At 49.8% G+C, this 16,137-nt stretch overlaps 1 protein-coding gene across 1 annotated transcript in view; it reads left to right on the forward strand.

Annotated features, from left to right (window-relative positions):
* The window catches only part of COL20A1 (collagen type XX alpha 1 chain), a 249,980-nt gene that overhangs the window by 215,176 nt on the left and 18,667 nt on the right, over positions 1–16,137 (forward strand). The window contains exons 33-37 of the mRNA XM_075350433.1: positions 283–318; positions 514–580; positions 2,648–2,836; positions 7,699–7,776; positions 7,848–7,991. Of these exons, the coding sequence (XP_075206548.1) occupies positions 283–318; positions 514–580; positions 2,648–2,836; positions 7,699–7,776; positions 7,848–7,991 (514 nt within the window). The remainder of the gene's footprint in view (positions 1–282; positions 319–513; positions 581–2,647; positions 2,837–7,698; positions 7,777–7,847; positions 7,992–16,137) is intronic.

Consider the following 16,137-nt stretch of genomic DNA (forward strand, 5'->3'; position numbering starts at 1 on the left):
GGTGCTGTTTCTATAATAGTGAAAATTCAATTTAGGTAAAGACCCTCTTTATCCACAGTTGATCACTCAATGGAAAGCCATTAGCTCAGTAGTTTACCTCTGCAAGCAGAAATAGTAACTGCCTCCACCATGACACTTGTGCTCTCTAGAATACCTGCGATCAATGGCTTGAAGTTTTGATGTCCTTTTTGCAACTCTGGATAAAATCTGCCCAGACTGTCCTCAATATTGCATTTGATTTATTTCCTGTGTAATCATTTGTTGTCTTTCCTCACCTCGTAGGGCCTTCCTGGCACACGGGGAGAGAAGGGCGAGAAGGTGAGTAACAATTAACGCAAGACTAATTGCTCATCTCTTGATAAAAGACATCTTCCTTATTCCGTACAATATGAAAGGACAGGAAATCATTGCTCACCAGCTGAGCCCTCATCACTGAGCTCCTGCCATCGATTGCCAGTCACTTGTAAGAATTTCAGCGATGTGTAATGTAAAGGTCACTTCTTGTCATCACAGGGAGAACCTCAGTCCATTGCCACAATTTACCACTTGGTGCACCAGGTGTGCGAAAGACTAATTCAAGGTGGGTCTCATTTACCACCCTTCCCCAATATCCATACCCACTACCAATAGACTGAGTTATGCCTAGTGCCGGGCGTGTGGGCCGGAGAGTGACACTAAAATTCGAAGACCCCTACAGAGAGAATTCCTGCACCTTACTCCACCCTTGTAGGCCCAGCATTCGGCATTACACAGTCCTTCTGGAGTTTTACTGTAAAATATCTTTCTGATAAATTAGACGTAGGGCAGGGGCAGGCGACTTTAGATTCTCTCATCTCATTAAATGGGGAGAATTATGCAAATGTTGCTCCGATTAAACTCTGTTCAGCATAGTGTGCTCAGATTCTTTTGGATGAGAGAAATGGAGCATACTTTGAGGAAACGGTGGAGAATAAAATTTCTCTATCTTCGCAACGTTTTAGAGGGTAGAAATCAGACTGAAATGAAGGAAAGCGATCCAGCTGAGTGACCAGTTGATTTATTCAGTGCAATACAGACATGGCATGGTCGTGGTTAACGCGTTTCTGGCTTAATGCCCTTAATCATAACAACCATAAATGGTTGTTATGATTAAGGGCGTTAAGCCAGAAACGCGTTAACCACGACCATGCCATGTCTGTATTGCACTGAATAAATCACCTGGTCACTCAGCTGGATCGCTTTCCTTCATTTCTTACTGCTGCGGCCGGGGCAGGGCCGGATCCGAGTCTGAGGTGCGGTGAGGTCAGACGTGGGTGAGCTGGATTCCTTCACTAGAAATCAGACTGCACTCAGATGTCATCTGAGTGCAGTCCAATGGTTTCTACATATTCATTGACTTCCATGGCCAAATACGATCCGAATATCAAACCAAACCATGCTATGATTTTTCCTTGGACTGGTTCGATCCAAGGAAAAAAATCTGACAAGGGACCAGCCCCATAGAATAACATTGGTCTATGTACAACCCAATGATGTTTTGTCAGATGGTACTTGGACCGAAAATATGGCCGTCTGCCCTTGCCCTTACAATAAAAGAATGTGCAACTTGTGGACAAGAGTATTGGGATACATCTTAATAATTGAATTTAGTTTTATCATTCAGTTCGAAGGAGTATAAAATCCAGCCCGTGTCATATAATAGGAGCTGACGGTGTAACAATTTACTTTAGGAATTGCAGTAAACCATATGTAGTTACTGAGTGTGGTCACCGAGTGCTGAGGAGCAGAGGGCATAAAAGTCACCAACGTTCTACTCAACAACTCCTCTGTCATTCACATCAATAAAAAAACGCCATGCAAGCCTTACACTACCAAGCACAATGCCAAGTGTTGGTTGGAGCCTTCGCCACTGGGGTATGGAGCGATGGGATCGTGGTCTGGGGAGTGTCGGATTACACTTCCTATTTCGCAGTCTGAAGGATGAATTTGGGTTTGGCGAATGCCAGGAGAATGTTACCTGCCTGACTGCATTGTACCAGCTGTAAGGTTTGGTAGTGGTGAGGGCTAATGCTATTTTTCAAGAGTTGGCCTATGCCTTTTATTTGCAGAAAAGTAAAATCTTAATGCTTCAGTATATCAAGACATTTTGTACATTTGTAGCTTCTACCAATGTGGGAACAATTTGGGGAAGTGCCCTGTTCTGTTCCCCCAGTGCACAAATCCATGTTCATGAGGACAGGGTTTCGGACAGTTTCATCAGAAGGAACTGAACTGGCGGCACTGGGTCCTGACCTCAACTTCATTCAACACCCTTGGGATGATTGTGAGCCCTGCAGTCTTCTCCAAAATCAGTGTCTGAACTCACAAATGCTCTTTTGGATTAATGGGATAAAAATTCCAACAGACCCCTCCAAAATCTTGTAGCAACCTTTCCCAGAAGAGTGGAAACTATTATAGCTGCAAAGTGACAAACTCCATACTAATACTTACGGATATAGAACGGGGCGTGATAAAAGCTCCTGTTAGTGTAATGGGGAGATGTCCCAAAACCTCTGTCCATATCTTGTATGTATGTAATTTAGCCATTAAATATTCCAATAACCTCACTAACATTGTATATCATATATTCCCTCAATCACTATGCTCTTTTTTTATATCTTTTCTGTAGCTCATATAATAAAGTTGGATGCGGTACTTAGAGAACAAGATATACAACCTGTTCCTTTCTCGGATACTGAAATAAAAATGGGGGCGCCAGGGCCGCCAGGACCCCCAGGACCACCGGGGGAACAAGGAGAACCAGGTGTCAGTGGTGCACCAGGGCAACCAGCAAGGAACGGATATCCAGGACAAAGAGGTAATGGTGATTCTGGAACTCATTTACATGGTTGAACCCCGTAGCATGATGTCTATGGTATCTTAACCCCTTCATGACCGGTGGATTTTCCGTTTTGCACTTTCGTTTTTTTTCCTTCGCTCCTTCCAAGAAACCTATTTTATTTTTCTGTCAATATAGCCATATGAGGGCTTGTTCTTTGTGGGCGAGTTGTACTTTTGAATGACACCATTCAGTCTACCACATAATGTACTGGAAAACTGCAAAAAAATATTATTATTTAAGTTTAAAAAAAAAAAAAAAATATGAAATTTGTAAGAAGAAAAAAATGTCATTATGTGTCCATTTTCTGAGATCCATAGCGTTCTCATTTTTCAGGATCTGAGGTTACATGATGGCTCATTTTTTGTGCCCTGAGCTGATGATGTTTTTACCAGTTAGATACAATGTTTTGATCGCCTTTTATTGCATTATATTGCAATGTTGTAGCGGCCCAAAAATGTAATTCTGGTGTTTTGATTTTTTTCTCATTATGCTGTTAACCAATTGGATTAATTTATTTTACGTTTTGATAGATTGGACTTTCATGAATGCAGCGATACCAAATATGTCTTTTTATTTAAATTTTTTTATTTTTAATGTGACAAAAGGGGATGATTTGAACTTTTTTTTTATTTGTTTCATATTTTTTAAAACTTTTTTTTCAATTTTAACTGTATTTAATAGTTTCCTTAGGGCACTTGAAGCTGTGATCATCTGATCGCCTGTGCTATACATAACAGTGCATCAGCACTTCTATGTATAGCAGAAACCACAATCTTTTATGAACACTGGCCATCATAATGACAGGCACAAGGCTCATCAGCCGTCCCCCAGCTGTCATGACAACACATTGGTGCCCCGCGATCACATCTCGGGATCGCCGATGGCCATGTAAAATGACATGCCACTGTGCTGGCGCGTGTGAAATGCTGCTTTCAGAGATTAACAGTGACATTTAACAGGTTAACAGCCTCAGGCAGAGCTCCGCTCCACCTGTAGCTGTTAAAGACAGATGATGGCTGATTAAATCAGCCATCAAGTGCAGGGAAAGGTGCAGGCTCGGTATGCGAGCCCTCATCAAACACAGGGACACGACATATGAAGTACATCTACAGTTGAAACCAGAGGTTTACATACACTATCTATAAAGACACATCTGCATGTTTTTCCTCAGTATCTGACATTAAATCAGAAGAAACCTTTTCTATTTTAGGTCAATTAGGAAACAAAATTATTTATATTTGCCAAATGCCAGAATAATGAGAGATAATGTTTTAAGGCATTTTTATTACTTTCTGCAAAGTCAAAAGATTTTCTGTAAATAATTTTATTGAGTTTAAGGCAAATTGAACAAAGCATCGCTCATAACACATAGAAGATGAAAACGTACATCGATTGAAGTTAATTCAAACATGTGTATCAGGCAAGAAAAGATAACATATACTAAGAGTACTATGCCTTTAACCCCTTCACGACCATGGACGGATCTTTCCGTCATGGATCGTGTCCCGGTAATCCCCGCCCCCTGCCGCGGGCAGGCGGCGTGGATCGGCACACATATCAGCTGTTTTCAACAGCTGACATGTGTGCCTACATGTTCCGAGTGGAATCGCATTCCACCCGGAACATTAACCCCTTAGATCTCGCTGCCAAAGTCTGGCAGCGAGATCTATATGCGCGCGGCCATCTTTTTTTCTTACCGCCGCCCCCTCCGGACGTCACGTGAGTGATCACGTGACGTTCGGGGGTTGCCATCGTAGCACAGGGTCATGTGATGACGCCTGGTGCTAAGAAGTTTCACTTTCATTCTTCCTCGGCACGGAGCAGAGGAAGAAAGAAAGTGACTGAATCTGCTGATTACAGCGGTATAGCTGTGATCAGCAGATAGCGATCAGCAATCGGATTGCTGATCGCTATAGCCCCCTAGGGGGACTAGTAAAATAAAATAAAAAAAGTAAAAAAAAAGTTTTAAAAAATTAAAAAAAAAACAAAAAACCTAAAAGTTCAAATCACCCCCCTTTCCCCCCATTGAAAATTAAAGGGTTAAAAAATAAATAAATATACACATATTTGGTATCGCCGCGTTCAGAAATGCCCGATCTATCAAAATATAAAATCAATTAATCTGATTGGTAAACGGCGTAGTGGCAAAAAAATTCCAAACGCCAAAATTACGTTTTTTGGTCGCCGCAAGTTTTACGCAAAATGCAATAACAGGCGATCAAAACGTAGCATCTGCGCAAAAATGCTACCATTAGAAACATCAGCTCGAGACGCAAAAAATAAGCCGTCACTGAGCCATAGATCCCAAAAAATAAGAACGCTACGTGTTTTGGAAAATGGCGCAAAACGTGCGCCACTTTTATTGGACAAACTTGTGAATTTTTTTTAACCCCTTAGATACAAGTAAACCTATACATGTTTGGTGTCTACAAACTCGCACCGACCTCAGGTATCATACCCACACATCAGTTTTACCATATAGTGAACACCGTGAATAAAACATCCCAAAAACTATTGTGCCATCACACTTTTTTTGCAATTTTTCCACACTTGGAATTTTTTTGCTGCTTTCCAGTACACCATATGGTAAAACTTATGGTTTCATTTAAAAGTACAACTTGTCCCGCAAAAAACAAGCCCTCATATGGCAAGATTGACGGAAAAATAAAAAAGTTACGGCTCTCGGAAGAAGGGGAGCAAAAAACAAAAACGCAAAAACGGAAAGTGCCCCGGGGCTGAAGGGGTTAAACAATAAGGGACAGCCCATATGATGATGTCATGTCTTTGGAAGCTTCTGATAGGTTTATTAGCAACATCTGAGTTATTCTGAAGTTACACTGCATCAACAAGGTCTCTCTCAGGCAACGTTTTCTAAGCAGACTGGTTCCAAGATGTGTTGTTCAAGCTTTTGAAGAAGCACGAAGACATGGGCAACGTTGAGGATTGTAGACTCAATAGTTGATCAAGGAAATAAAGTGTAACAGATGAAAGATATATCACGTTAACATCCCTTTAAAAATGTAATATGTCCTGCAATGCCAGCTTAGACCTGGTGCAGCCAGTGGGACCCAGCTGCACCCATCTACTCTTTGGAGACGTCTGTGGGCAAAAATCCATACAACTGAAATGGAGACAAGGCTAAGTGACTCCACTATGTATGAAAACATAGGAAATGCGGGGCAGAAAAATGTCAGCAGATGCTCTTGACTGATTAGTCAAAATGTAAAATATTTGTCTGTACCAGAAGGCGGTATGTTTGGTGAAGGGCTGGCGAGTGGTACAATAATGAGGGTCTGCAGGTCATAATGAAGATTAGGGTTGTGTTTCAAGAAATGGAGTTGGGGATTTGGTCAGGATTTATGGTGTTCTCAATGCTGAGAAATAGCAATGCCATCAGGGAGGTGTCTGTCCTGCTGCAGAAGCCAGCAATGACTTCTGGAGTCAGTGACCCAAAACATACAGCCAATGCCATGAAAAACTATCTTCAGCATAAAGAGGGCATCCTGGAAGTGATGATATGGCTCCCACAGAGAAATGATCTCCTCATTATCGAGCCTGTGTTTGATTACATGAAGAGACAGAAGGATCTGCGTAAGCCTACATCCAAACATCTAGGAGAACTAACCACAGTTCTTCTGTTGAACAATTTCTCTTCCGAGTTCCTTCAAAAACTGTGAAGGCAAAGAGCGGTCACACCAAATATTGATTGGATTTAGATCTCACTTTTATTCATTTATTTGCCCTACCTTTTGTTCATTAATAAAAATGAACTATTAACACTTCTATTTTTTAAAGCATTCTTACTTTCTTAGTAATTTTGTAGCATTTTTACACACAAGCCTAAAACCTATACTATCTATATAATTGGTTGAATTAACTCTATAATTTTCTATTTATGATGGTATCTGTTGTCAGTTTGGTTAGTGATTAGTTATCTACAACATCTCCTTAGGGTACCGTCACACTTTAGCGACGCTCCAGCGATCCCACCAGCGATCTGACCTGGTCAGGATCGCTGGTGCGTCGCTACATGGTCGCTGGTGAGCTGTCAACCAGGCAGATCTCACCAGCGACCAATGACCAGCCCCCAGCCATCAGTGACGCGTGGAAGCGATGCTGCGCTTGGTAACTAAGGTAAATATCGGGTAACCAAGAGCTTAGTTACCCGATATTTACCTTGGTTACCAGCGCACACCACTTAGCGCTGGCTCCCTGCACTCCTAGCCAGAGTACACATCGGGTTAATAAGCAAACCGCTTTGCTTATTTACCCAATGTGTACTCTGGCTACGTGTACAGGGAGCAGGGAGCCAGCACTGGCAGCCTGAGAGCGGCGGACGCTAGTAACCAAGGTAAATATCGGGTAACCAAGCAAAGCCCTTCGCTTGGTTACCCGATATTTACCTTGGTTACAACTTACCGCAGGCTGCCAGAAGCCGGCTCCCTGCTCCCTGCACATTCAGATCGTTGCTCTCTCGTTGTCAAACACAGCGATGTGTGCTTCACAGCGGGAGAGCAACGTCCAAAAAATAAACCAGAACAGTGTGTAACGAGCAGCGATCTCAGCAGGGGCCAGATCGCTGCTCAGTGTCACACACAGCGAGATCGCTAATGAGGTCACTGGTGCGTCACAAAAACCGTGACTCAGCAGCGATCTTGCTAGCGATCTCGCTATGTGAGAACTACCCCTTAGTCTTCTACCATCTGCAGTCAAAATGTTTATTTTTCCAGTCTTTCTTTGGCCCCAATTTATATGCAATCTATTTCCCCTGTGCCAAATGTATTTGATGTCTCTTTTCCTAATGTACAAACTGTAGTCTTTGTTTCAATTTATTGTAGGGCCTAAAGGACATCAAGGAGAGAAGGGTGCTCCAGGACAAAGCAAAGAAGGACCCTCAGGACCTCCAGGTGCAATAGGTCAGCATCTTCTTGTCATAGGTCCATTGTAGTTAGAACTTCAGTTTCTCAGGTTTTCATATATGTTATAGGTCCAACAGGAACAGAAGGTTTTGGAAATCCTGGACCTATAGGTTCTCCTGGGATAACTGGTCCTCCTGGGGCAACTGGGATCCCTGGCCATCATGGACCTCCGGGGGCAGCAGGAGACTGTCATTCAGCTCCATGCTTTTTAGGTAATTTCAACAAAGAAAACCACCACTGCTTTCTATGGACACTACAGTGTTATATCTCTTTGTATGATCACTTGTTCTGCTAGTCATGAAAAATATGTTGAATTTCTAAAACTAGAGCAGACAGATGACAAGCATTTTATTTTTCTATTTTCCCTCTCATTGACATCAGTTTTTCAACCGTTTGGTCACTGGGGCTAATTGGTTTTCCTGTACATTGAGTTAATGAGTAGCTGACATTTAAATTCTTATTTCATAGATCAATAATACACATGAAAATGAGCAACTTTGTAATATACCTTATCAAAGAAATCTGCTTCTTTCTCTTCCTGGATGTCTTTCAATCTCAATTAATGGGTAAAATCTGTATTTAGTGAAGACAGATTTTCACATTACTGAGATAGGAGATGCTGCGAATAAGATTCTATGGAAAACAGAGAGGTGAGAATGGAGGGTGGGAGGAGGCAGACACAGACATTCTGCTCCAAGTTCTCCTGAATCCACAGTTGCAGTTTTAATATTTAAATCTTTGGGACAAGGATGGAAGGGACAAATCAAGATTGTCACCATGATAGATATAAACTGATCTCTTTCCATCTCAAACAAAACTATCTCCTATGAATCTGAACTATCCTGGAACCATTTGAACAGTCCTGGATTTGTGAGGATGCCACGCTTTTCCAGGCATTTGGTGGCATGTCCCTCTTTCAACAGTATCTGCGTCCTTAGAACACAATACAGTTCAATATCCTCCACCACCATACCTCCCAACTTTTAAAGAAGGAAAAGAGGGACAAAGTTTGCGGCGCGCGTAGTGCGCTGCGGCAAATTTTTAGGCCACGCCCCCTAACCTCACCCATTTCACAGTCACGCCCATATCCACTCCCCATCCACACCCATTCAGCATGGACACGCAGGCAGCCGGCGGGCCTCCAGCATGGACACGCAAGCAGCCGGCGGGCCTCCAGCATGGACACGCAGGCAGCCGGCGGGCCTCCAGCATGGACACGCAGGCAGCCGGCGGGCCTCCAGCATGGACACGCAGGCAGCCGGCGGGCCTCCAGCATGGACACGCAGGCAGCCGGCGGGCCTCCAGCATGGACACGCAGGCAGCCGGCGGGCCTCCAGCATGGACACGCAGGCAGCCGGCGGGCCTCCAGCATGGACACGCAGGCAGCCGGCGGGCCTCCAGCATGGACACGCAGGCAGCCGGCGGGCCTCCAGCATGGACACGCAGGCAGCCGGCGGGCCTCCAGCATGGACACGCAGGCAGCCGGCGGGCCTCCAGCATGGACACGCAGGCAGCCGGCGGGCCTCCAGCATGGACACGCAGGCAGCCGGCGGGCCTCCAGCATGGACACGCAGGCAGCCGGCAGGCCTCCAGCATGGACACGCAGGCAGCCGGCGGGCCTCCAGCATGGACACGCAGGCAGCCGGCGGGCCTCCAGCATGGACACGCAGGCAGCCGGCGGGCCTCCAGCACGGAGAGGCAGGCAGCCGGCAGGCAGCCGGCAGGCCCCAAGCACGGAGACGCAGGCAGCCGGCGGGCTTCCAGCATGGAGACGCAGGCAGCCGGCGGGCCTCCAGCACGGAGACGCAGGCAGCCGGCGGGCCTCCAGCACGGAGACGCAGGCAGCCACAGTGAGGCGGCCGGTCGCCCGCACAGTGAGGCGGCCGATCGCCTTCACAGACAGGCGGCCGGCCGCCCGCCTTCACAGACAGGCGGCGGGCCGCCGCACAGAGAGGCGGCCAGCCACCCGCACAGAGAGGCGGCGGGCCGCCCGCACAGAGAGGCGGCCGTCCACCGCAGAGACAGGCGGCCGTCCGCCCGCACAGAGAGGCGGGGGGCCGCCCGCACAGACAGGCGGCGGGGGGCGCCCGCACAGACAGGCGGTGGGGGGCGCCCGCACAGACAGGCGGCGGGGGGTGCCCGCACAGACAGGCGGCGGGGGGGCGCCCGCACAGACAGGCGCGGGCCGCCCGAACAGAGAGGCGGCCGGCCGCACGCACAGAGAGGCGGCCGGCCGACCGCACAGAGAGGCGGCCGGCCGCACGCACAGAGAGGCTGCCGGCCGTCCGCAGAGACAGGCGGCCGGCCGACCGCAGAGACAGGCGGCCGGCCGACCGCAGAGACAGGCGGCCGGCCGACCTCACAGAGAGGCGGCCGGCCGACCGCACAGAGAGGCGGCCGGCCGACCGCAAAGAGAGGCGGCCGGCCGACCGCACAGAGAGGCTCCGGCCGGGAGGGGAGGGGAATCAGCGCTGGGGAGATTCTACATACCTTAGCAGCAGCACAGAGCAGACAGAGACTAGTTTCAGGCAGCGCGCTCCTCTCTGTTATGCCACGTCACGTGTTAGGATGGTAGGAGGGAAAAGCAGGGAGGCGGGGAGAGAGTGGGTGGGCGGAGCCCGGGAGACGGCCGTCCCGCCCGTGGCAACGGGACAAACAATGCAAAGCGTGATAGTCCCGCTGTATCCGGGATGGTTGGGAGGTATGTCCACCACTCACCTGTACCATCTGAGGCAAAGCACAGGAGTGTTACGTCACCACCGCAGTCCGCTCCAGCAACTTCTACTTCGATCACCAGGTGACACAGTGTTCCTGCCGTGGATAGTGTTGGTGTTGGTGATGGAAGTTGATGCCAGTGGTGCTTGTGAGTGCAGGCTCCGCTCATCCACTGGGCTGGGTATCTTTGAGATCTGCAGTACCACTTGCTGACTGTAGGTGGCGTGTGTCTTCCAGCTGAAGTTACCATCATTCAGCTACAACCAATGGGAAGACACCGCACCCTTCTTAATTCCCCTTATGTCTGCTGACCACTGCCAGAGATAGTTCAGTATTCTTGGCTCCTGTCCTGCACTGTTTTGTTTAGTGATTCTGGTGTTCTGACTTCTGCTTGTTTCCTGACTACCCTCCTGCCTGCTGTTTATGTACCTCGCTACCCGATCTGGATTTGACCTCTGCTTTGTTTTCTGATGACATCCTTGCCTGCGTGATTCTGTCCGTGTTTTGTATTTCCCGGTTCGACCCTGCCTGACTACTACTCTCATTGGACTGCAGCCTTCCACAGGTAGTGATCACCTTGGGCCCTGTGTAATTCCAAATTCCTGTATAGGGGTTAAAGTGTTTCAGGGTTCTAGGGGTCCTGCTTGGTGAGTGGCTTCCCTCTAGCCTGTCCAATACAGCCCATCTGAGTCTGTGGATCCAGAGAGGCGTTACAAGGAGGAAGAGATACACTATAGAGTAGAGATCAGTCCTGCTCATTGTGGAAACAGGACTAGGTGACTGTGTTTTTCTTTTAATTTGCTAGAGTGGAGGGACACCATACCCAGGGGCAATGGATATATCACACTTTGCTGGGGGAAGACTTAGGACATTGTAGTTTATGGGGAAACACTGGGACATTATTTGTATGTGTGGGAGGGCAATGTGGGGGCATCTTTCTGTGTGGGGTAAACTGGGCACATCCTAATGTGTGGGAGACACAATGAGGGAATCATACTGTGTGGAGGGGATGATGTGGACATCATAATGTGTGAAGGAGGAAATGGGGCAACATTCTGTGTTAAGAGGACACTTGGGGGCATTATACTGTGTTGGGGAGACACTGGGTGCATCATATTGCTTGTATGTGTGGGAGTGCAGCGCCCCACGGGGCAGGTGGTTAACCTACTCATTACCGGGCCATTGCGGGTCCGTTGCCCTGAGGCGTACAGTAAATGGTGGGGAAAGCAGGGTGTTGGTGAAAGTTTGTCGTGACACCATCTCTGGTATGCGGCCAGAGATTAGCCGCCGCTGCAGGGTTCCTTGCTGGGGCTAGTGGTAGTGCAGCTCGAGTGTGATCACTCCCCACAGGCGGAGCAGGCCCCAGGAGGATGGTGGGGGGTTGTAGTGGTGCAATGGAGTGTAGGGCTCGAATGCCGACAAACAGGACGACACAAGTTGGTAGTTTCCTCTTTACCTTTACTGGTCGGGTGTTATGGTCCAGGTTTACAGTGGTCCGGTCAGCCAAGAAGCAGCATAGATCTCTCCTTGCCTGGCGGGTTGGAAGCCTTCCTTTATGCACTCTTGGTGGGAGCTGCTGTGGCCTGGAGCAGCACAGCGTCCCCTTCTCTCTCTTTACTTGTGTCGCGGGCGGAGGAGGGGACGCCGCGCTCTCCACACTGCTGCTCGGGTCCGGCTGGCACTGCGGCCTGCTGCTGCCGCTGCTCGGTGGCTCGAGCGATGGGCCGGATCCCGGGGACTCGAGCGGCGCTCCTCGCCCGTGAGTGAAAGGGGTTGTTGGGGGTGTGGGGATTGTCTATTGTCCGTGACGCCACCCACGGTTGTGGTGATTGCACCACCGCTGCTCTGTATGGGGATCCCGGGAAGGATGATATGGAGCAGCCAGTTGTTATGTTGCCCCTCCGTGGGTAGGGGTTGGTGATCCCGGGGCCCAGCGAGGGAGTGGGAGATGCAGGGCCTGGTGGGCGCAGGGACGCGGGGGGCAGCGCTGTGCCTTGCGGCACTGTGGTACTCACTCAGCCTGAGACGATGACACAGTTTTCGGTAAAACACTCGGCTGGGAAGACGGCTCCCACGGACGGCTGCACTTGCTTTCCCCAGTAGGTGACGGTGACGGTCCCTCTGTCCTGCACCTAAGTTGATATTGGTTTCGATGGGTTCCCACCGGTAACCCGCTCCCCGGCTTGGATATGGGCCGGAGGAGCCCTACTTTTCCCGCAGGCGCTGGCCCTGAGAAACTGGTGCCTTGGCGGTGGCGGTGTCTTTCCTCAATGGTTGGACTGTTGCCTTCAATCGGGACTTGGTTGTTTGGAGACCTTCACCTTCACTGACGGATTTGGCAAATTTACGGTGACTCCTAGCCTTGCCGGGATCCGAGAGGCCCTTGCCGTGGTACTGACTGTGCTTTGTATACTGCTCCAGACCGCCGGGCCACTACCCGTCCGCGGTCCTTCCAGCAACCTCCGAGCAGTCCCACTCCAGACCGTCACCACCGTCTGCTGACCTTGCTGACTCTGTCCAGGCACACAGCCACGGACCAACTTCAGGCTTTCTTACTATCACTTTTACTCTTTTCTTCTGTTTCTCCACTACTTCACTTCCACTTCCCTTACTCAACTCTGTTGTTTACTCCTTCACTTCCCTAACTGAACTCAAGCTCTGCCTGAGCTAAACTGCCTGGTTCATCCCGCCTCCAGGGCTGTGTACTCCTCGGTGGGCGGAGCCAACCGCCTGGCCCACCCCCTGGTGTGAACATCAGCCCCTGGAGGAAGGCAACAAGGATTTTGGGTTAGCTTAGATGTTCCTAACTGGGGTGTAGGGTGTGGTGGTGTGATGACCTGTGACCCCTGGCTTGCCCAGGGCGTCACATTCCCCCTTAGCAAAATGCAGACCGTCCGCGGGCTGCCCGTCCAACACCGGTTTTATTTTTCTGAAAATATATAAAAAAGTAAACGGTAACATATATATAAATCATGGCATCATCCCACAGCGGGAGGTTCATTTCTTAAACGTTACTAAACGGTTTTACGGGTACGGTATCCACTCTCTCCCACCCAAGCAACCTGGCCCTGATGCTGCCCCTAAAGCCCAGGCAGCACCCCTTTACCCAAGTCCAGTACAAGCTACCCGAGCGGGATCTGTCCTTCCCCTCCAGAGGGTAGCCACCGGTTCCTGTGGTGGCTGGGCCCCAGCCTGCTCTGCTGAGGGCCCTCCCTCCAACCTGCCTCTCCGGAGGCGGCAATGCGGAAACGGTATGGTAAAACAACATATTTACAAGCCACTTAATGTTTGTGGTTGCCCTGCAAGTTCACGGGCTTATCCATGGATATTTCCCATGCTAAACTTTCAAACGGTCCCCACGGGGACAACGGTGCCGGCTCCGGCCGGTTCAATCACAGTAAATTAGGTGAAGTACACGGTAATCATCATTTTTCTTATCATTCTCTGTAAACTTTTCAACAAACAAACTCACACAACTGACTTCCTGATCCCCTCTTTAAAGGACGGTCTCCCTGTACCTAAGTGGGGGTCTACCTAGGTTGGAACGGGTGGACCTCCGGGGTCCGGTGTCAGTAGGACTGGGCAGTGAGGTAGAGGGAACAACCGGTTCCTCCTCCCTGCTATCATGTGGGGCAGGCGGAGGCATAGGGAAGCTGGGCACAGGTTCATCCCTGGGCACTGGCACTGGTTCTGGTTCACGGTTGACCGCTTCCACCACTTCTTCATCCACAGGTTGTGGGAACAGTATCACTGGAAGAATCACCGCGCCGTTCTGTGTGGGCCAGTTTGCTGGGAAGTCACCCATCACACTGTGGATCACCTCTTCTGCCTTCTCCTCTGGTGGAGGAACTGGTACTTCAGCCATCGCCCTCAATGCTGGTGGGCACCTTTTCAAATGGTCCCGGGAAACTGTGCCCAAAGTGCCTCCTTGGTCACGACTAATTTGGTAGGCCTTCCCATCTTTCCATCCGGTGGGCTGTATGACGTACGGGTTCTGTTCCCATTGGTCATCCAGCTTGTGGGTTTTCCTCTTCCGCTTCAGGACAACATCTCCGGGCTGGAAAGGGCCAGCAGACGCCTTTTGATTAAAGCGCTGCTCCTGCAGTTCCCGACTCCGACTCAAGTTCTTCTCGACATATTCTTGAATCTGCCGGTATTGTGCTCTCCGCCGAGTTTCCCATTCAGCTGTTGAAGGGAGGGCTTCCGGGGCCTCCAACCCCATCTCCAGGTCCACCTGCAGGAGGCCGGGGCGAGCCCTCATCAGATATGCTGGGGTGCACTTTGTGGAACTGGACGGGATATTGTTGTACATATCGACCAAGTCGGGTAGCTTTTCCGGCCACAGGTTCCGCTCTTCCAGCGGTAGCGTCTTGAGTCCCAGGACCAAGTGGTTCATCTTCTCACACATGCCGTTGGTCTGGGCATGGTAAGGGGTGGTCCAGATCTTCTTACAGCCGTACAACTGGCAGAACTCGTGGAACACCTCCGCTTCAAAAGCCGGGCCTTGGTCAGTAAGCACATTTTCTGGATATCCATGTGGTCGGCAGAAATAAGGCTGGAACGCTCGAGCGGCAGTTCGACCAGTTAGGTCCTTGACGGGGACAACCACCATGAATCTTGAATAGTGGTCAACGATGGTCAACGCGTAGGCGTACCCACTTCGGCTGGGGGTGAGCTTGACATGGTCTAGGGCGACCAGTTCCAGCGGCTGATGTGTGATGATTGGGTGCAGGGGCGCCCTCTGGCTGGTCTCGTCCTTCCTCCTCAGCGTGCAAGGGCCACACTCCCGGCACCAGGCTTCTACCGACTCCCGTATCCCACTCCAGTAGAACCGCTCTCTCAACAGCATCTCCAGCTTTTTCCACCCGAAGTGCCCGGCACCATCATGGTATGCCCGCAAAACAGTAGCTACATCGGCTTGGGGAATAACCAACTGGCAGATTTTCTCATGAGTCTTCGGGTTGATCAGCTCATGGTACAGCTTCCCTTGATGCAGATACAGCCGCTTCCGTTCTTTCCACAAGCGCTGGGCTTCAGCCGGGGCGGCAGGGTCTATCCCAACAGCACCTTGTTCCACCAGGGTCTTGACGAGGCGGACCGCCGGTGCCTGGTTTTGAGCTTCCTGCCACTCTTGACTGGGCCGTGGGTCCAAGTCCACCCGTTGTTGGTGTACCTGTATTCTCTCGGTTGATGGCTGGTGGAATGCAGGCAACTCGATCTCCTCGAGGTCATCATCCTCGCACCCTTCTTCTGACAAATGGGGCATTCGGGAGAGTGCATCAGCATTAATGTTGACACGACCAGCACGGTACTTGATGGTGAAGTTCTTGGCTAGCCGGGCCACCCACCGCTGCTCCAACGCACCCAACTTGGCCGTATCCAGGTGAGTCAACGGGTTGTTGTCCGTGAAAGCGGTGAATTTTGCTGCGACCAAGTAGTGGCGGAATCTCTCCGTGATAGCCCATACCAATGCCAGAAGCTCGAGTTTGAAGGAGCTGTAGTTCTCCGGGTTCCTTTCAGTTGGTCGAAGCTTCCGGCTAGCATAAGCAATCACTTTCTCCTTCCCATCCTGGACCTGGGACAGGACTGCTCCTAGTCCCACATTGCTGGCGTCCGGGTAGAGGATGAACGGGCAGCCATAGT

Source organism: Anomaloglossus baeobatrachus, chromosome 5, assembly GCF_048569485.1.
Source record: "Anomaloglossus baeobatrachus isolate aAnoBae1 chromosome 5, aAnoBae1.hap1, whole genome shotgun sequence".
Lineage (NCBI taxonomy): Eukaryota > Metazoa > Chordata > Amphibia > Anura > Aromobatidae > Anomaloglossus > Anomaloglossus baeobatrachus.